Raw genomic sequence first — 20,169 nt, forward strand, 5'->3', positions numbered from 1 at the left:
AAAATATTACAAACATAATATGTTACATATTTCTAACTTTGATGTCTGTGGTAAATAAAATCATTTCTGTAGGGGAAACACAAATATCTTCTTTGATTATGGTTAGACGAGAGATGCGTAAACAACTCGACCAACTCCTGGAGGGAGAATGGTTCGTCCAAGAACTATACACTATATAATAGCGCACTGCGCGAAGCGTATATATCAGTGTATATATATCCTTGGATAGTTTATCCCAGAGGATAGCGCCATGAAGTGGGACACATCAAAAAGTTGTCGAGCACCGACTAAACTCGCGGCGTGTCCAAATTACACGGATACATGTATGTACATCTTGGCATGGAAATGCCTCGAACATCTGCATTGCCGTGTAAAACGCGTTGCAGGCGCATGCCGTAGGTATTGCGTCGACGAAGGCACGAAAATATGCCTTAGACCGTGTAAATGCAAGGAAAGCACACGCCTATCATAATTCATATGTTCGTTTTTTTTTTTTTATGAATATATTAATGGCGAACGAGAACCGCGATGTAGAATTATGCGATTATACGCGATACGACTAAAATTCTCAATAAAGATTCAAAGTTCCTTGCTAGATATTCGCATTTAAGAAAAAAGCCATTTCTTCTTCTAGTTGGAGATTAAAACTGAATTTTGATAGCAACAAGTGCGAATGATACGCGAATAGGAGCTTCGTGAGGATACGCGTCCGCAGAAAATTTATGTCCAGTTTGATAGACCCAAATTTTTTAAATCTCTCTCAGCTCTCTTTCAGAATTGCAAAAAGTCGTTCGTTCATTCATTCATTCGTTCGTTCGCGCATCAAAGAGTTAATAGAGTTAATTAAATCTCTGACAAACAAGCTACTGCACTTTTAAAGAGACAGCATATCACCTGTGTTACAGAAATGCGTTACGGAAGGATTGTACAGCCAGCATATAAAAAATCAATCGCGACTGGAGAACCACTCGTTGACGCAAACTTGCGTCCGATATTCGCTGACAAACTTAGGATTAGTATAAACAATCGGAGTAAGGGAGGAGAGGCGCGTCAGCGTAAAATTATTCGAGCGGTATCAAGGAAAGGAAAAGGGACGAAAATTGCCGGCATCGAGGAACGGGAGGATTCGATCATTCCGCGATAATTTTTCGCTTCGACGAAAAGCGCCGGATGGGGCATAATAGAATCGCGACCGATTCTCTCTCCCCCGTCACGTACGTCGTACCGACATCGTGGCACACGACAAGGTCGACCGATGGAGGCACTCGGTAACTCGGAAGCTGCGACGAGATATACACGCGATGCGTTCCGCGTTCGAGATGAACGTGCACTGGCCTCGGCGACGATCAGTGTCTCCGAAGCGGCGCCGCGACGCGTCGCGACGCGACGCGCGGCCTGCGTCGGCGCTCTGACGCCGCAGGTAAGCTTTCCCCGACTCTCTGTGCTTGCCCAGTTTATGATTTTTAATTGGCGGTGTTGTAAAGAGTTAATTAACACAACGCTGCGTGGCTGTGTGTCGCGGAATTATCCACCCGTTATATTGTTTCGTCAGTATTGTTATTACACTATTACACCGGAACGTTGCAACAATAGCGTCGCAACTATTAACGATCGCAAAGATCAACAATCGGTCTTGGCATTAATATATTTAATTATGTTTTTCATCTTTCCTGAATACATCTTTTTTTAAAGAATTGCAATGATTTAAATTTTAAATAAATAATAAAAAATAAATACAATAATCTTTTGTTTTTATAAGTAATTATAATGATAATAACATTTTCTCTGTTTAATTTAGAAATGTACGTTACAATATTTATATATATATATAAATACAAAAACTATCAGAAATAATACTATTTATTATAACATTATAACTTCTATTTTATAGTCTATTTCTATTTTATATTTTATTTTATTGCAAGTAAATATTACTTTAATTATATATTACAAATTATACAGAGATACTAAAAATGTATTAAATTACAATCTCTGCTTATAAAAACAAAACTTTAATATTGTATTATTATTTAAATTTTTGCGTATGATATTTTAGATATTTTCGACGGAATTATACTTGTTATAAGTGATGATTTAAGAAGATCTAACAAAACAAAATAAGAGAATACTCGAAGAATGTGTTACAGATACGATTTCTATATCATAAATTGTTGGCAGCGACTGCGTGAGAATTACACGACAGATGTTATCCAACGACGAAGCGCGGGGTGTTTGCGAGAACACGCACACAAAACACGGTGTACATCCTCGCTCGCAACATTTCCGCGCGAGTCGCGCTTTACACGTCGTCTAATACCCGGTAATATCTCGCGGATGAGACCGGCTGTCAACGTTCTTCTAGCCGAGTCGCGGATCCTAAGTGTGATAAATGCTCGCGACGAAACTCGTGGCGGTGGCGTTCGCCCTCTTCACCTTACGCTCTCGCCGACGATTTTTATTCCGCGCGTGTTACGCGCCATAACTCGCCCCTAATGCTTACTGAATGGTGGTCATTGGTCATCGAGACCTTCCCTTTTTCAAAACAATGTGCGTAGTATTAAACGTAATGTATAAAATGAAAATTGTAGCCATCAGTAATAGTATTAAGAATACTCTGATTGATTAATTTGAAATTGATGTTTATGAATTTATTTTAAAATGCTTAAAAATATTTAGTATTTCATTAAAATATAATGCGACAAAAATGGAACGTTTTATAACTTTTAATTAGTAGCGAGTAATAATAAAATGAGCAATTCTTTAAATAATACATGAAAATAATATCAATATAATTTTATCATTTTAATAATATATGTATTTTTTCTAAGAATAATATCCTCTAAAAAGATTTTCTCCTTATATATTCTCCTAATAAGTGTTACGCTAATATTTTAAGAAATTAATATTATTTTTCTCGTTTATTTAGATTTATTTGTGTTTATATTATATACTTTGTACATTATCTGTAAACGCTCTAAAATCTTGTTGAGTGTTCGGATGGTCAAAGTACTTTTTCGCTTTTTATCTCGTTGAAGTCCTATGCTGTAGATCTCCATCTCAGACAGAGAACATCGTCGAAGATAGGAGCAAATACCCGTGGTGAAGAAACACGCAACTGAAAGTATATAATATAAATTGAGAAAGATTTTGGCGACATTTTGTTTTGCAGATTAACACGGCTTCTTTGCCGTGTTATTTTGAAAAAAATACAACGGTTAAGTTGAAAAATGATATATAATCGTTTACGAACGTATATGACAAGTATGACAGCTCATCGTTAAAAATATGTTGGAATCTGTTGTACAAATAAGGATATTACGCAATTATCGTTAAGCTTACCTCGTAAAATAAATCACTCTGCAGATGCTATTTATTACGTGCTCCTGTCGCGGCGCGAGACTCTAAACCGACTGAATTTAAATTTCAAGCAATTATTGCACCGCAGCTTTCGGTAGCGACATCTTTGTACCGACTGTTGCATTATTTTGTTCCCGTCTGTCGATAATATAGATAACTGCTTTACTGCTTCTACAAATGTATAAATGTGTAACGTACACATGGCTTTTATACGAGTTTATCTTACGTTACCCGCCAATACTGAAAGTAGGGTTATCGAGAGCGATAATATTTATGTGTATTTATGACAAATCTCATTAGAATCGTGAAATTATTTGCTTGAAAGCACACATGTAGTTTATTCATTTATATTAGAAGTGATATATACTATAAACGGTGTATATTTTTGATATAGTAATATAATATTTTTCGACATGGAAGTGTCTCCAATGGGCAACTTGCCGTAAGCATATAATAAGAATAGTTTTTATATTTTATATAGTTTTTCACGATTTACATTTGATTACAAAGAACATTTGATTAAAAAGAAATGTATTTTAAATTTGGAAAAAACAAGTATTTGCTATCAATATTTTAATATCACTTTGTTAATATATATTGTCTTTTTTTTTCTTTTATAACAATCTCTAAAATAGTCTAATTAATTTATGTGAAACGATTACTCTGTTATAATGATTAATAAAAAGTTGTAGCAAAGATTTATGGTCCATAATATCTGGCACAACATGCTGCTGTGCCAAAGAGACTGTCGAAGATGAAATAAAGAATGGAACTGTTTTACTCAAGGAAGGACTCCAGTTTTTTAAGCCATATACAGATGCATCATTGCAAAGTATCTCTAAAAGAGATCCGCCTCCTCTTCAACAGATGTACGATTTGATTAGTAAACTTGCTCCACTTATTGTAAGTATATATTACTGTACATGTGCAAATATATAAATTTATAAGATTTACATTTAATATGTTTTTAATATTAATATTTTTAATTTGTCAACTAGAACTTGGATGCCACAATTACCTGGGATCTTGTGTGCAATTTTGTGTCCTACGAATATAGAAATTGCGCAGAGACTTTTGCAACACAGCTTACTGATCTCACTTCTATAAAAAGTTTAATCGATGATATTTGGAATTTTTATTACTCCGAGAGAGTGACCTTAATAAAATGCCTTAAACTTATGATCGAATATAAAGACAATGAAAGACATCCTTATCACAAGGAATTTGCAAAATTTTTTGATGAGATCTTGATGGGTAATCTATTTGAATCTGTACAAAAGCAAATAAAAGCATTAAAATTTGTAAATCCACCTACACGGTCGCAATTTTGTACTGAAGATTATTTGCATAGATTATATAATAGTACTTTGATTGAAATGCGAGAGCTGCTTCACATAATGACTGTGATTGTGCACGATATACATATTGCTGATTACGAATTTGTTAAATTCTATGGAAGTATTGGGGTAAGATGCATATCTTTAAAAATTTTATTTGTTAAGAGCATTATAAATTTTCTTTATACATATATTAATAAAATTTTTTAGGGCGAACCTAGACGATTGGCGAGTACAAAAAGTCACGAAGACAAAGAAGCTATTACTAAAAAAATTGAAGAGATACAATACAGTCAAATAGGATTATTACTTGTAGCATTGGATGTGAGAAAGCAGTAAGTTAACATTAAATTAATAATTTTTTATAACTAAAAAAAATATTTTATATTTCAAATATAATTTCAATAATCATATATTTTTTTATTTACTGTTTTACCTGTGGTGTTTTAGTGGTGCTATGGAAGACTGGATAAATAGCATCAAAAACAGTATGCAAGAAATCTTTGAACACAAATGCGTTCGTGAGAATTCACCACAAGATGGACCATTGCTCCTATCTTGGATGTTAGCAAATTATGCGATTGACTCAGATAATATAGACACGTTAAATCGTTTCAGACCGTTTGGTATTAAAGCCATACAACTCGATGTGTTCCACTGTCTACGAGATTTAATGAACTGTGAAATGTTTCAAGAAGAAACTTATTATGCTGAAGTTGTGCGAAGCAGTGTTTACAATCTTCTTACTTTGGTCTGCGCTTTTGTCGATGAAGATCGATTAAGTGCTTTAAATGGTATTTTCGATGCCATGGCTGCTACAATCAAGTTTCCAGAATGTGCGACTAGATTTTGGAACGAACAAGGCGACGGCTTATGGCCGATTTATAAAGTTGCTGTAGAATTATATCCTTACAAGTTTGAACCTTTAACTAGTATAGCTATTGGTCTTGCATCCACAACCATTGCAAGTGCCAAGAAGGTAATATATATTAAATATATTGTAAATTCAATTTGTTACATATTAAATTTACATATTTAATATTTTACACGATTCAATTATCGTATTTTATTTTCAGATTGCATTGGAATTGGATAATTTACAAACAGTGACTATAGAAATTCCCCGTCAAAGAGATCATAGTAAATCGTTGCAGCCATACAAAGCGGAATGTATAATTCAAAAGAACCTGTTTACTATACCCTGCAATTGTGCGCGCGAGAACATTGTCGTGTTATCTACAGAGAAAGAAGTGGTTTTATTTCGCACAAAAGCGAGTTACTGGAATGCCTTGCATCATAAAATAGAACAATTATTTTCTCAAGCCAGTGGCGGAATTGCAAATATCAGCGCGGTGAAGACAGATTTACCAGAAAACGTTTGTCATGGTCTGAAACTATTGGAAGCGTTATTGGCCAAAGACATCGAGATACCATCAAGCATGGTCACTTCCACGGAATTGAGTTTCGAAATCGTTAATCGATTCTCATATCCGGTTTTACCAACAAACTTGTACAAAATCGTCGCCGTATGCATCGGTATTTCCTCGAAATTGGTTTTAAGATATCCCGAGGACATCCTTTCACGTATGCGATCGGGTGTTTACCCAAAATTCAATAATTGGTATCAGAAGCCAGTAGACTTTGCTGAAGCAATCTCTTTCGACGGCGGTCTCATTGCGTCGTGGCTTTCAGGAATAGAAACTATCGAGCACACTTATCCTATTTTACGCGCATTTTTGGACACCTTATACAATTATTTAATTGCCAAACACAGTAAAGAGGCTATGTATACCATTGAGATATCAGGTATGGTGTTTCTGTTGCAAGCTGTGTTGCCCAAGTTAGACTCATGGTATTTTAAATCCAACGCAGAAAGAATTGATTTATGGTTGAAGAGCATGTTCTGCATCCATCGAGCTCTAGAATCTACTCTATCCAAGAACGATATCCGCAACGAGTTGCAACTTGTTGTAGTATACAGTCTGCTCTACTTGGAGCCGCGTCACGCATTGTTGAAGTTACTTCGAACGGGCGAACGCACATTGCATAATAAAATGATCACAGAGACAGATTGGATTAGTGGAAAAGGATTCAAGAATACCAAAAGCGTAGAATTAGCCTTGTCGATAGTCAATCGACTTTTAATGTTTAGAAAATCTTTGGGTCTCGAACTGGGCGATAGATCGCCTCTCGAGATTGCTCTGTATTCCTCTCCGAGAGTGCCCAATGGACTTCTCATAGTGCCAACCATCGTTAATTATTTGTACGTTTGGTTCAGTCCTTCATTGCAGAAAATGGCAGTTAGACTACTGAAGAAGTTTGCGGAAGAATTTTCTATGTCTTTACTTGTTTGTATGGGAATGGATGGTACTTCTATACGAGAAACCTTTGCATTTCGATTAACGTTACCGACATGCGCGATTGAAGTAAAAGTCGCTATCCTAGAATTGGTCGCCGTGTGTCTGGAAAAACAACCCGGTTTGACAGAAGCCCTCTTCAACATTATGCATCAAGCGGAACGCAAGAGAATTTTCCCACGTCCAGCCGATGAATTTCTTACGGAGGGCTGCAGTCAATTCTTGGACTCGTATTTACAACGAATGTACAAGGAAAGTGACATTGTGTGCGACAAGTTGTACGATAGTACAATGGCGGTATTACGCGCCATGTGGTATTATAGAAACGAGATTCTCGTCAATTTCTTCCGAAAGCGAGAGAAATTCTGGAGCCATCTATTCGCACCACTTTTCAAACCTTTGGTACCAGGTGTGAAAGGTTATTCCCAATTGTTGGACGTTATTACATTAGAATTATACAAAAGCCCATTACTCGAAGATAATTTCTCAAAAAATTTAAAAGAACTTTTGGATAAATCCAAGGATCATTGGAAAAAATTAGCCATATATGTTCTTAATGTTGTCGCAAACAGCGAAGATGATAGTATTCAAGAAGAGCATGTAAAACAGGAAAAAATCGTCGATCCGTTATACGAAATTAATTTAGAGTCTTGGTATCACTTTATTGTCATGCTCACTGACGAGCGAACGGCTAAACATTATCCAATTAACGTAACGCAGGCGCATCTTCTAACTCAGTTGGCCTTGGATTCTTTATTGGAACGAGTGAAAGAATCCAATGATACTACTAGCGGCAAAATTCCAATGTTACTGGCCTCTTTGTCCTTGAGATGCATTACTTCTTGGAAACAAATGTGCGTCGGTGACTCGAGAATCTTCAAAACCAGACTGTCACAGCTTACTCAAGAGATAGCGCAGACTTACCGTGGCTTCGGAAAGGCCCTACGGCAAACGATGATCTCGTTACTACTTGGATGCGTGCAACTGGTGAAAAGTACCTTAGCCGAGGATTCAGCGAGTCTAGAATATCTTTTGGCGCATTCTTGCACGATTGCAATTTGCGAATTGGAGGAACTAAAGGAAGCTGCTTTTCAACTAGAACGTCGAAAGCAACAAATCTCTGTCGAACTCATCAAAACCGAAGAGAAAGATACGCAGAAAAAGGCTGATTGTCACAGCGCGGAGACCCTTCGTGGCATACGAGAAAGTTTACCGGCGACGTTAGCTGTCTGCATGGTGACGCAACTGTTACGATCGTACGTCGAACGTAACGCAAATTTCAAGCATCGTCTACGAGCTAGTTGCGTACAGCTGCGTCAAATGATACCTGAACTAATGGCGTGTGTCGGTTACACGCTGCAGAAGTATCCATATTTTAAATTCAGCGTAGCAGCTTTGAGTCTGCTGGGTGTTATATCGCGTTCGCCATACTGTCCACATCCTATCAGCGACAATGACATCGCGAAGCTCTGGCTCAGTCTGATCCCGCCGGCCGACATCGCCAACAGTATGCTCGACTCGCTTTATGATGATTCAGCAAACGGTCGATGGCGTTGCCAGGATTGGTGGCCATTGTATACCTTGGGCTTGGAGTTCTTGATAGGTTTGGTGACCAGTGATACACACATGGTGTACATCAACCATGTGATTCTTTTCTTAAACTCTCACGAACATCAGTTAATGGTTGTCTCTACCTTATTGAGACACACTGCCGATTTATTGGCCGCCGATCTGATACAATCGCTGATCGCTCTTATACATGCTGTAGCTACGCAAACATATGTTTGGAATGCAATCCAGCCGAGCGTCCGCGAGACTCTCATCAAGTGTATGTATTTGGTATACGATAGTACAGTGAACTTGTTGTTAAGGCCACGTATACTGAAGTTCATCATTGACGGCATCAGCGTGGAAAGCGCCGAGGAACTTGAATCCTGCGACAATCGATTGCCTAGCGGCGAGTTGAAGTTACTGGTAAACAAGCTGATTGTCATAAACACCACCTGTGCGCTAACTTTCGTTCACTTCTCGCCAAAACTGAACACCCTTGTGGATACAATATACACTCAGAATTATTGGTACACACCAATGGCCGAGATGAATTTTGGCCCACCGCAGATGAGCATGAATTCTGGTCCACGGCTTACCTACGGCACAATCATCAGTTCGACGCAGCTGTTCACCCAGGCTCTTCACTCCCGCTCGCAGTCTGTCGCTTCGTTACCCGCGTCTTTAATTCCGCACGCAACCGGACGTGAAGATAAAACGGATTCCGCAAAGAAGGAATGGGAACGTGCGGCACCGGAGAATCTCCGACGTATGCACACGAGCAAAGATCTACGAAGAATCATTCACGCAGCCTCGGGCTCAATTTCCAGAACGACATCCAATGTTGGTATCGGAGAATTTCTAGGATACCCTGTCAGTGGCTTGGACGTTACCGTACCGTTGCTTAGTAGTCCTAGACTTGTACGTCGTCCATATGATCCGTTGATATGTGAAAACACTATTCTTTCAAGAGCGACCGCTTTGGCGACCGGTAGACACGTCGCGAAGAGCAGTGGCAGCGGCACCGGCGGCAACGGTAGTCCAATCATAGCAAGAAATCATCGGTTCTGCGATCCGTGGTTCGAGTCCATGGACGAGAACAATACACGACTGGCATTGGAGATCAATCTTATCCTGATACTGTCTCAAGCGCTAGAAGGTGTGAAGAGTCCTAGACTCGCGTTACGAGATCGTCAACTTATAGCGCGGGAAACCGCCACGGAGTTGGGAGTTTTCTTCGATTTTCTCGAACATCGTGGCACTCCCGATATCTGGCAGGTGAAGGGCTCCTTGATAGACGCGGATACGCGGAGCTCCAGGACAATTCAAGATACCAGTGACCCGGCACAAACGAATTTACCGGCAAGACTCCAGAAGAACAGTACCATTGACAAAACGCCAGTGTACTCGCCCGATCACGAAGACTCTTCCATGGAAATAATTCAAACCGAGACACAAGAAAAAAGACTTGACGACGGTATCCTTACAACTGGTGTTTTTAAAACGAATGTTAGCAGCGTACAATTCTTGCCCTTGATGGGGAAATTGCTCAAGACAGTTGTCGAGTCGTTGGATTCGGCACAATTCCGATAACGTTGTGTGTGAAATTGTGTTTTTAAAATGTAGATCTTAACATACAGTTATCATTTTGGAATAGAGATTAGAGGTTTCTCTTAACATTCCAATGTATAAATTGAGATAGACATTTAATAATGAAAGTGGACAGACAGATATATATATATATAGAGTTCTAATATTTAAGAGTTGTGACTGCGTCTTCGTATTGTGTACTTTCTTCATAATTAGGTACAAAACAAATTTTATAAAACATTGTGTGTGATATATATATATATATATAATTGAATATTTGTGTGCATGTTCGCAATGATTGTAATAAATATATTATTTTTTTTTACTATGCACAACATAATGTGAGAATTACAGTATCATATAAAAATAGTATAACATTTAAAGGAAAAGGAAGAGGAAGAAAAGTTAACAGGAACACAAAGACCATAGTATCCAACTAATTTTTTCTAATTTAGCCTGTGCTTTTATATCACCACTATTTATAAATGATTAAACATAGTGTAATGCATATCCAGTAAATTAGAAATACTTTGTGTTTCTCTTAAATAGTTTCTAAGAAAAACATGAAAAATACAAACTATACGATTTTATACACAGCCAACTACTTAATAGGGACAAAACGAATTATTCGGATCGCGATTTACGCGCATGCTTTACATCAAAATAATGACGATTGTTTCTATTGACTTTTATTTAAATTTCAACATTTGAACATTTATTATTTTTTATTTATTTCCCTTAGAACTGACAAGTTCCACGAGATTCCGTCTTTACAAATTTATTGCCAATCCAAAGACAGAGATGTGCTTTGGAAAAATTGTGAATTACATATTAATTACAATAATAGTGCATATGATGCTGTTTCAGTTCTCTCAGTCCACTGATTGTAACTATTACAATTTCAACCGCATCAATTTTAATCGAAATACACCTTTTTTTTCTGGCATGGAATATTTTATTCAAAAACGGGGAGAAGAAAAATAGAGAAGCTACGGTAATCCCCGCTCGTTTTCGCTCAATTAATTATCTTTAATTTTTATCTTAAATCTTATATATATTTTCATGCTTTAGTCTCTCTCTTCTGCACAAATGCATATTTCTTCTTCTGCATCGCTATATATAACATTATGCACTCGCGTGCTAAGGACAATTAATAATTACGATACGGTATAAAAATATAATCCTTGATATTAATGAATATTATTATGCGTTAAGACATTAGCGATGATGTGAGTGCCGAATTAGGCACACCGCGTAAAGACATCCGCCGCCTTTCAGGCTGAACACCTGAAGGTCGAATTAGACGCTAAGGGGGCAAATGAGGTAAAATGTTCTCAGGTGAGGGTGTGTCGTGGGAATCATTGCTCCTAGATGATGTTACTCGTTGATGATAGTAATTATTGGAGGCAGCAGCGGCAGAGGCGGTGGAACTAGTAGTAACTGTATTTGTCGAGCCGAGGCCTGTAACCATTGTCGTAGACGTAGTAGCTGTGGTAGTGTTGATCGTTATCGTCGTGATGACGGAGGAGGTAGGTTGATTTCGAGATGCTAAATCGCTCCAGCGATCTGCTAGCGAGTTCGGACAACTTGATTCGGACGAAGGACAGTCTGGATGGCGAGTTGACGACGAACAGTATGTCGGTGTAGTTAAAGCGCTGGAATTGCACATTGACGAGGACATGGTAGCTGTGGCCGACGTTAAGGGTGGTGGTGGCGGAGGGGGCGGTGGTGGTGGTGGCGTTGGACCATTGATTTCTGCCAACGGATCGACTGCGTTTCCATCCCAAGCTTCTGTCGACTTGGATTCGTCATTATTAATCACGTTGGTGTTGGATCTTTGCCGTTTGGCGTCACCGTACAGCAAACAATGAACGTTGGGTGAACTGCTACGATCTCGCACTCCCTCTTGTTCCTCGAGGAATCGGTCCATATAGTCCCTGCTTGCAATTTAATGGTTCTGTCATTCACGCTTGCAGTAAATGGATTAACAAAAGCTATTACATTATAAAGTGTATTAACTGGTGTAATGTTAGTATCGAATATTCTAAAACTTTCTGTGTTTTGGTATAAAGCTCAATTACGGTAGAGAAAATACTCACGTGATACCAGGATGCAGAGCATATTTTTTCTTTTCTAATCGAGCTTTGTACGTAAATATGTCATGCCGTTCCGTTTTCTTCCACAAGTAGTAAAATTGCACTAACTCTCCGACAGATCTCGTTCTCACCTACAAATGTAAGAAAAATTCTCTTGCTGTAAGTCACTGTAATACAACTCGTCATTAGTCACTAATGGCCGATTTCACCAACGTCGATTAACTTTAATCTTGGTTTAAACTTCCACTGACGTTGGTGGAATTGATCCTAAAAAAATCTTAATAATTTCTAGATTTATAATAATTTGTATAAGTTAATTTTGTATTGTAAATATTATTAATTTCTTTTTATTTCTTTACATATCCAAAAAAGAATAATATTTACAGTATTTTACAATAAAATGAGCAATAATTTTTCATTCAATTCTATGTTGCAAAGAGATTAAAAACTTTCATTGTTACAAACCTTATTCTTCTGTATAAGGTGAAAATCTTTCCCATAGGTACGTAATCCGGATTCAAAATTATGACATTCCTCTTCTGACCAAAGACTCACTGCATCCGTAGGAGGAAGTACGTTCATTCGACGTCTTCGCAATGCTTCTTCAAGATTGTAACCGCACTGTAGTAGAAGATATAAGGCCTGCTCATCATCTCTAATATGAGATCCAGCCGGTAATGAACCCCCTTTTACTGCCGGCAGTTGCGCGCGTTCCAAGAACTCTTCCGTATCCTCTTCGGATATATCACTGGGATTCCACAACATTTTATCTTCATTTTCATACGGCAACGCATCGTCGTAACGACACAAGCCTTCTGGTATTGCTGCTTGGTAATCAGTGCCAACCATGATTGTCTTCTTCCACTCTTCTTCATCTGGACTGTAGTCACAATCGTCCTCTTCTTCTTCGCTTTGCGGCCTTGAAACACTTCGTAACAATCTCGAACTGCCACTGCCTATTCCCGCACTAACTATCCTATCTTCCGGACCATCTATCGCACCACTAGCGCTGCCTTCTTCGACAGTACTGTCGGCAGCATTGGCGACACCTAAATTAACTATACCGTCGCATGCAACAGCATTAGCGCCCACTATTGTAGGCGACGATCTAGTTTTTTTTCCATTTCCAGTTCGAGTCATTGAGCATTCTTCGCCTTCGGCGTCTTCATCGTCATCTTCGTCATCGTCCATCCTACGTTTTCTGTTATCCCTGTTGCCTACTCCGCCACTGCTATTGCTTTTCATTGTTGAGCCTGATAACGGTGACGTTTTATCTTTTCCTTTTACTAGCATTTCTGTGTAGAATTGTTTGAGGTCCGGTTCGTTGCTGGCCGCATCAACCTCGTCGTCATCATCGTCATCGTCCGCATCGTTGTCACCCTTATCCGAGTAACGCTCCTCAGTCTCAGGATCAGCGCTTCCAGATGGCAGTAACATCTGATCGGAACTGTTCGAATTCTCCGTCGAAGGATCACCGTACCCGTACATGGCAAGTAGATCTTTCAGTGGCATATCACCTTCCTTACACAAGGAGACAGAGAAAAATAGATCATTATTACATCAAGCATATTTTATGAGTTAAACATGGAATCTCACTACGAGAACGCACTTTGAGTCCAAAGTGTTGCGGAAACTTATCATAATTGTAATTATTTATGGGCTCGATTTTTTCATTTCTCAGGCTTGATCCTAGAATAGTCGGGATCAGAACTTTGTTACAGAGTGACAAATGTGTATACATACATACAAAGTGCACAGTTTCATATATTAATGGAGATATACCTTTTGTAAATTGGACAACTCGTTGTGAGAATCTTCACTACCTTCTAACGCTTCTTCTTCATCCAATGTTCGTTCATCATCAAAATCATTTACCATCATTTCTGTTGCAGGTCCCATATCATAATCCCGATCTGCCCTGTAAAAAACGTATAAATATTGTTACAAATAAGACTTTTGTAAAATCCACTTTTTGTTATATTCTTAAAATTGTTTGAAATTTTCTTCACATGTGTAAGAGGATGTTATATTAGTTGTTAGATGGATGGATGTACACTTACATGATTCTATGTTCTCTATTCACTGAGATTGGAACATAACACACAAATGGTATACACACATCAATGCATAGACGAAGCACCAAAATGTATCACCACAATGTACAAGAACTATGCTTTTCAACAGTCTGCATCATCATACCATTCTTCTGACGTAAAGAGTAGAGCGTGGTCCTAGCTGGCCTTATAATTTAGCACATTTGAATCTATTGTCCGATGCAGTCGGGATAAAATGAGAGATGCGTTTTTATATAGAGTGCTGTGGAGTTTAACCTCAAACTGGTTTGACATTCGTGTGTATAGTGATGTCACGGTAGTACTCACAACACTGGTGCGTGTGCGTATAGTCTTATCAAAGTGGGAACTGACATTTCGTGAAACGTCACTGGGTACTCTTTCTCTCTCGGGTGATAAGGTTTCGTCTGTTATTCTTTTGGTTACAAACACCGAGAAACTGCGAGTCCCTCCCCTATTGTCCTCGTTCACAGGTAACAACAAATCCCTAATCTTTCTCTCAACTCGAACAATCGAAATGTCACGAACTCTTTAAGGCACAATTTCTCGTCGAGCGAGCGTCATTCGTAACGTTGACGTACGGCACATATACATAAATAGTTAATTATTAAACGACTTTTTCATTAAAAGACGCACACTACATTATTTATATTCGTCGCATTCGCCCCTCGGCTTGTGTATGTTCCGAAAACGAATGCGACAGTCGAGAAAGCGTCATTACGGCCATTACTGCGAATAGTCTAGATTCTTCCACATCGGAGAGTAACGCGTTAATCGTAACGCGATTGGTCGGCGTGCAATTAGTCCATAGCGCTGAGTGGCTGGAGTGTCAAGGTGACGTCACACGATAGACTTTCCACTCTATCTGTCATTCTTTAGCCATGCCCAGAAATGATTGCATACAAGCGAGAGGTGAGACGTGAGACATACACAACTATAGATGTAATAACGTTTCGAATATTTGACAAGGCGTGTCCATTGCGTGTGTAATTTTACACGAAAGTTTTTTCATACACTTGGAGTATACAAGTTCGATAAGTGAATATATGCATAACGAAATATATACATATAATTTGTAAGCGTTTCTTGCAATATTTACATGAAAATTGTTAATTCCTGAGAAAAATTCTATTGCGAATATATCATATTTATCCAAGCTTTTTTTAATCAAATTTAGACACTGTTATATATTACTGTTGTTACTGCATTTATTGGCCTAATATAATTTATTAATGAAATAATATGTGAATCTATGTGCAGAAGCTGACTTGAGCACTGGCAAAATATCGAAGAATACTTGCAATCTTTGCTACTCTGTTTATATGATGTGTGCATGATACGTATGTATTCCAGAAAAATTATATATCATTGATAACACACGTACATACATATTGCAACTTATAAAGAAACTCATCACTGTTTCAACGTCTCTGTAACTTGTGAGTATAAATAAATTATTGAATTAATGAATATCTCATATTTGATTCTTGATTAATTGATCTTGATTTTGTTTGCAAGTGAGTCAAGATGCATTATGGAAAGAAGTCTCCCAGTATGGGAACACCATCTGTATATTCTCATGTGACAACTACTCGCAGCAGTGCAAATCTCAGGTCGTCAAGGTCTGCTCGCAGCATAAAAATTCCATGGTATCAAAAAACAAAACTAACACATGCTTTTATACTTGATATTCAAAGGGGTGCTATGTTTACTGCTATATTTTCATTGGTATGTATTTAATAGGGATAATATTTGTTTTGGAAATTATTTAAATAATAAGAAATAAATGTTTCCAGTGTCTGGCCTTTTTCACAGTGTGCACAGCTATTTTTGATATCTACTGTCTGTCACAAGCTGCACCTGGTTCTACACATTATGGATATTACATCATATCGTATGAATTTGTTTATGTGGGCAATCAACATGGTAAATATAGGTTCTAATTTTAAACATGATACAATTTTATAGATATAAAGCAAAATAATTTCAGAAGTTGTTCAAATAGCTGACAGAAAAATGTATATTATTGATCTATTTTTTTTTTCCAGTTCGTAATGCATTGATCGTATTTGCATTGTTCTCCATGTTGGGTGGAATAGTCGTCTTTGTAACTTCTTTGATGTTAATCACAGCTCTGCGGAAAGAATACGAGAAGAAAATAGTACCATGGCTGTATAGTTTCGCCATATTCACTCTCTTCAGACTGTTTGCTTTTATATTTTTTAGCATTGTAAATGATCTGATATTTGCCTACAATATTATGATGTGCCTCCTGTGGATAATATTTGTTTGCATATCTGCATATGGTTGGCTTATCGTCTACTCTTTATATCTTGAATTACGTGATCTAACAAGATTAGAGGATCTTGCTCATTTGCGGGTATGATATATTTGTTTTATCATATTAATTACACTGTATTCATAATATATGACAAAGAATTTATCGTTATGAGTTGCCAAATTATGTGAAATTTTATTTTCAGATTGGAACAATGCAGTCTTTAAATGCTTCAACGACACATTCTATTGCTGGTTCTCGACCAACAACGCCTCATAGCGTAGTATCCACTTTGCCTGTTAAGTAAATTTTACATAATAATTTTATATACAATTGATAAAAATGATATTTTTTATTTTTTTAGATACTCCATCTTTTTTTCTCTTTTTTTTGAAAATTTTATATAAAAAAAAATGTTACATATTCATTTGTAGTAGCAGACCAAATGCTTCATTTTATGCTAATACAAATGAAAATATTCTGATAAAAAAGTGCTTTTCATTAATATATATTTTTTCTTTAAATTATTTCAAACAAATGAAATGCACAAATACTTTTTTAACAATTACTCTTTATATATATATATATATATATATTTTTTTTTTTCTTTATATATGTATAATTTTTTTTCTTTTATATATACAGTGAAACAGTCAAAATAATTGTTTGAAGTAAGCAATGATCACTAACAACTTTGTATATATACAGATTAGTTACACAAAGAACTTGACGAAAAAATTATATGCAATTTTTTTATAATCGTATTGCTTTTTTAAAGTTTTACAAAAATAATCAGTATGATATATAAGGACATATAACAAGTTATATAAGTCTTTCTAGCAACGACATTTATTAGTAGATATAATTTTTAACTTATATATTATATGATTCCGTCCACGTATAAAATGAAGTAGACTTATATCAAACATATATATATTGTAGGTGTATATATATATATATATATATATATATATATATATATATATATATATATATATATATCTATCTATCTTTTGTGACATTTATATATGTATATTATTGTATTCCGTCCATTTATATTCTCATAACTAAGAGTTTTATTATATTAAAGTGTTCATTATATTAAAAAACTAATATTTACATTTTAAGAATATATTGTAAAAATATACAGCTTTCTAATGAATAATATCTAAGCAAACCAAAAAATGAGTAGGCGTAAGACTTTTATCATTTAATATATCTAATAAAACCTGAAATTTATAATTTTTTTTAACGATAAGTTAGAAAAAATTGGTTTCTAATTTAAGTTAATTATATTTTTGTACATTAATATTTGAAGAATATCTTATAAAATGTAAATTAATATGCACAACGACAAGTACGGCTTAAGATTGACATTATAGTTAAAATGCACAGAACAAGTCAAACAGGCATTGTTATTCTTTTTGACCTAAATAAATTATTAATCAAGAGAGAGACAAGCGATGCTTTACCGATAAATACGGTCAGAATATTTAATTATAAATTTTTTCATAATGCGCTCTAAATATAGATATTTGCAATTTATATTATTATATTTAATAATTAATAAGTTTATGTTATTATATGTCAAAATTTTACATTTTTGTAGTTATTTATTTAGTATAAAATACTCGTTTTGTGTTGACACTTAAATTTTTGCACCATTTTAGAAAAATATATTTCTTAGAGTATGTAATTTATATTCTTGCATTTGAAGTATGGATATATAATATTTTCAGCCAATTTCTTGCATAGTATAATCAATATCTGTGAAAAGAAAATATTCGTGATGTTAGAAATAATATCATATAATAATAATAATAATAATAAGAAAATAATTTATGTCGCACTCACACACACATACGAATTCGCAGTTATATAATGTTAATTGAAGTAACAACAATCGAGATGATGATACGTATTAAGTGGAGACAGAGGTCTTTTGAATCGAACAACTCGTTTTTATAGTAACAGATCTTGTTTGAGAAGAATGTTTCGACTCCAAGGATGTTTCACTCATGGTGACGCGATCCTCCTCTGTATCTGTATAATTCCCGTCCTTCACTCACAGTTTGACGTCCTCTGGGGATATCTTCTGTTGTTACGTGACCAACTAACAAAATTGCTCTAGCTAGCAAAGTTAATAGGAATACGCCGATCATCGAGAAAAATTGTTGGATTATACTGAATGCTCCGGTAACGACGTACATAGCGATGGCCAAACACATGGTGAAGACCACATGGTGATAATTATCACCATTCGTTGACACCTGAATTGTAAAGAGATACCACGATAATCTGCTAAATTCACAAATTTTGTTTTAAAATAATTATTAGGAAAATTTTAGAAAAGTTCTCAGTTCTCATGTACTCAGTGTATTTCTTTTGTATTTCATAGAATTTTATTCATTATTCCAACATTCAAATCACGCATCTTGTTTATTTATAAATTATTATATATAAATTTATTTTGTAAATTATTATAAATATTCATACATATTCTGTCAATATTACCCAAGTTTTGTATATTAAATATAAAAATATTTAAATTTTATTTTTGCATTACAACATAATGAAATTTGAAAATTATCTTAATTTTTTATATTTGAATTTTTACTTTTTCACAGAATGTGCGTGTGACTTAGTAGTACAACGTCAATAAATTGCACAAGATATCGCAAAGTCAAAGTCTACGCAAATCGTCGTAATGCATATTAATAGGTATAATCAACCGAATTGGATGAAAATAATCGTATGACTTCTATCACTGTCATATATACATATATAAACATAATATGTTTTGTAAACGATCTAATCAACTAATTTTATGAAAAATGTCTGTCAAATGTTGACTCATTTTATGACATAGACCTTATAAGAACTATGTTTTAAAACATGATAACGAATTTATTTCAAATCTAATAATTTTTTTAGATGCGCATTTTTTTACATCTGCGATAAAAGACAAAGTGAGTTGATACGAGTCTTATAATAAAAAATAATTAAAGTGACTAAAGTAAAAGAGATGAATATAAAACGAAACAATTAATTGCGATTGATTCTTCTCATATTATTCCTATATCTATTAAAACTCTCTGACATAATGCTATGACATAAGAATTTGTATAATATAATGTCATTAACAGATTATGTCACTAAAGCGAAGCCTTTGAAATGTGCAAATTAAACGTCACGAAACGTCAATGTTCAACGCAATAAAGTCGATTAAGAAAGTACGTACACAAGACAAGATAAACGATACACCTTGAGGTAATTAATGAAAATATTTAATCTAAACGAAAAATATCTATCTTTCTAATTTTTTGCAATCTCTCTTTCTAATTGTTTGTCCTGATTCAAGATTCAGCTTACACGCAACCAAGTATTGCTCCACAATGATGCAACACTGGACACCCTTGTAAAGGGGTGCGGGTTCATTCCCATATGCAAAGAGCGCATATTCGACCGGTCATATGACTGCAGCCGCATTTCTAGAAATTATCGATTTCTGGAACCTCGGTGTTCCTTGGTGGA

General features: G+C 35.9%; 4 protein-coding genes and 1 long non-coding RNA gene across 22 annotated transcripts in view; 2 read left to right on the plus strand and 3 right to left on the minus strand.

Moving 5' to 3' along the window:
- Window positions 1-3,071, minus strand: part of Cmpy (crimpy) — a 268,239-nt gene extending 265,168 nt beyond the window's left edge. For 5 of the 12 annotated variants that reach the window (XM_072895446.1, XM_072895443.1, XM_072895440.1 and 2 more), the window contains exon 1: window positions 895-1,405. Coding sequence is in view for 1 of the 12 variants with exons in the window: in XM_072895450.1 (XP_072751551.1) it covers window positions 2,959-3,056 (98 nt within the window). In the remaining 11 variants the exon portion in view is untranslated. Of the gene's footprint in view, window positions 1-894; window positions 1,413-2,958 lie in introns of those variants that run through there. The other 7 variants (XM_072895447.1, XM_072895445.1, XM_072895441.1 and 4 more) reach the window with 4 other exon arrangements.
- Window positions 3,072-3,554: 483 nt separating this feature from the next.
- Nup188 (nuclear pore complex protein Nup188) lies at window positions 3,555-10,474 on the plus strand. The gene is made up of 6 exons (XM_072896488.1): window positions 3,555-3,799; window positions 4,044-4,260; window positions 4,356-4,823; window positions 4,905-5,029; window positions 5,145-5,673; window positions 5,771-10,474. Exons 1-6 carry the CDS (start codon window positions 3,771-3,773, stop codon window positions 10,190-10,192), a joined length of 5,790 nt encoding a protein of 1,929 aa, XP_072752589.1. The 5' UTR covers window positions 3,555-3,770; the 3' UTR covers window positions 10,193-10,474.
- Window positions 10,475-10,845: 371 nt separating this feature from the next.
- LOC140667997 (mesoderm induction early response protein 1) lies at window positions 10,846-15,096 on the minus strand. Of its 7 annotated transcripts, none has more exons than XM_072896495.1 (5): window positions 14,485-15,096; window positions 14,068-14,203; window positions 12,751-13,806; window positions 12,289-12,416; window positions 10,846-12,129 (listed from the first exon to the last, which is right to left on the minus strand). In XM_072896495.1, the coding sequence occupies exons 2-5, from the start codon at window positions 14,182-14,184 to the stop codon at window positions 11,496-11,498; spliced, it is 1,935 nt and encodes a 644-aa protein (XP_072752596.1). In that variant the 5' UTR covers window positions 14,185-14,203; window positions 14,485-15,096; the 3' UTR covers window positions 10,846-11,495. The 7 variants fall into 7 exon arrangements, with proteins under 7 accessions (XP_072752596.1, XP_072752594.1, XP_072752593.1 ...); XM_072896493.1 differs by having other exon boundaries at window positions 10,846-12,126; window positions 14,346-15,096; XM_072896492.1 differs by having other exon boundaries at window positions 14,346-15,096.
- Window positions 15,097-15,248: 152 nt separating this feature from the next.
- On the plus strand, window positions 15,249-18,086 carry Pasi2 (Protein pasi2). Its single transcript, XM_072896504.1, has 6 exons — window positions 15,249-15,432; window positions 15,618-15,796; window positions 15,876-16,085; window positions 16,154-16,283; window positions 16,406-16,737; window positions 16,841-18,086. Exons 3-6 carry the CDS (start codon window positions 15,885-15,887, stop codon window positions 16,940-16,942), a joined length of 765 nt encoding a protein of 254 aa, XP_072752605.1. The 5' UTR covers window positions 15,249-15,432; window positions 15,618-15,796; window positions 15,876-15,884; the 3' UTR covers window positions 16,943-18,086.
- Window positions 18,087-18,180: 94 nt separating this feature from the next.
- On the minus strand, window positions 18,181-20,074 carry LOC140668001 (uncharacterized). The gene is made up of 3 exons (XR_012047102.1): window positions 19,877-20,074; window positions 18,490-18,905; window positions 18,181-18,402 (listed from the first exon to the last, which is right to left on the minus strand). It is a non-coding gene; the product is annotated as an uncharacterized lncRNA (long non-coding RNA).
- Window positions 20,075-20,169: the final 95 nt, after the last annotated feature.

This window comes from Anoplolepis gracilipes, chromosome 7 (genome assembly GCF_047496725.1).
Source record: "Anoplolepis gracilipes chromosome 7, ASM4749672v1, whole genome shotgun sequence".
In the NCBI taxonomy this organism is placed as follows: domain Eukaryota; kingdom Metazoa; phylum Arthropoda; class Insecta; order Hymenoptera; family Formicidae; genus Anoplolepis; species Anoplolepis gracilipes.

Coding starts and splice junctions, on each gene's coding strand:
- Nup188 (XM_072896488.1), top strand. CDS start 3,771: ATGGAAGTGTCTCCAATGGGCAACTTGCC. Junction 3,800..4,043: donor TCTCCAATGGGCAACTTGCC/GTAAGCATATAA, acceptor ATTAATAAAAAG/TTGTAGCAAAGATTTATGGT. Junction 5,674..5,770: donor CCATTGCAAGTGCCAAGAAG/GTAATATATATT, acceptor TTTTATTTTCAG/ATTGCATTGGAATTGGATAA.
- LOC140667997 (XM_072896492.1), bottom strand. Junction 13,807..14,067: donor AGTTGTCCAATTTACAAAAG/GTATATCTCCAT, acceptor TCCTTGTGTAAG/GAAGGTGATATGCCACTGAA. Junction 12,417..12,750: donor ACCTTATACAGAAGAATAAG/GTTTGTAACAAT, acceptor TTACATTTGTAG/GTGAGAACGAGATCTGTCGG.
- Pasi2 (XM_072896504.1), top strand. CDS start 15,885: ATGCATTATGGAAAGAAGTCTCCCAGTATGGGAACACCATCTGTATAT. Junction 16,086..16,153: donor TTACTGCTATATTTTCATTG/GTATGTATTTAA, acceptor AAATGTTTCCAG/TGTCTGGCCTTTTTCACAGT. Junction 16,738..16,840: donor AGGATCTTGCTCATTTGCGG/GTATGATATATT, acceptor TTTTATTTTCAG/ATTGGAACAATGCAGTCTTT.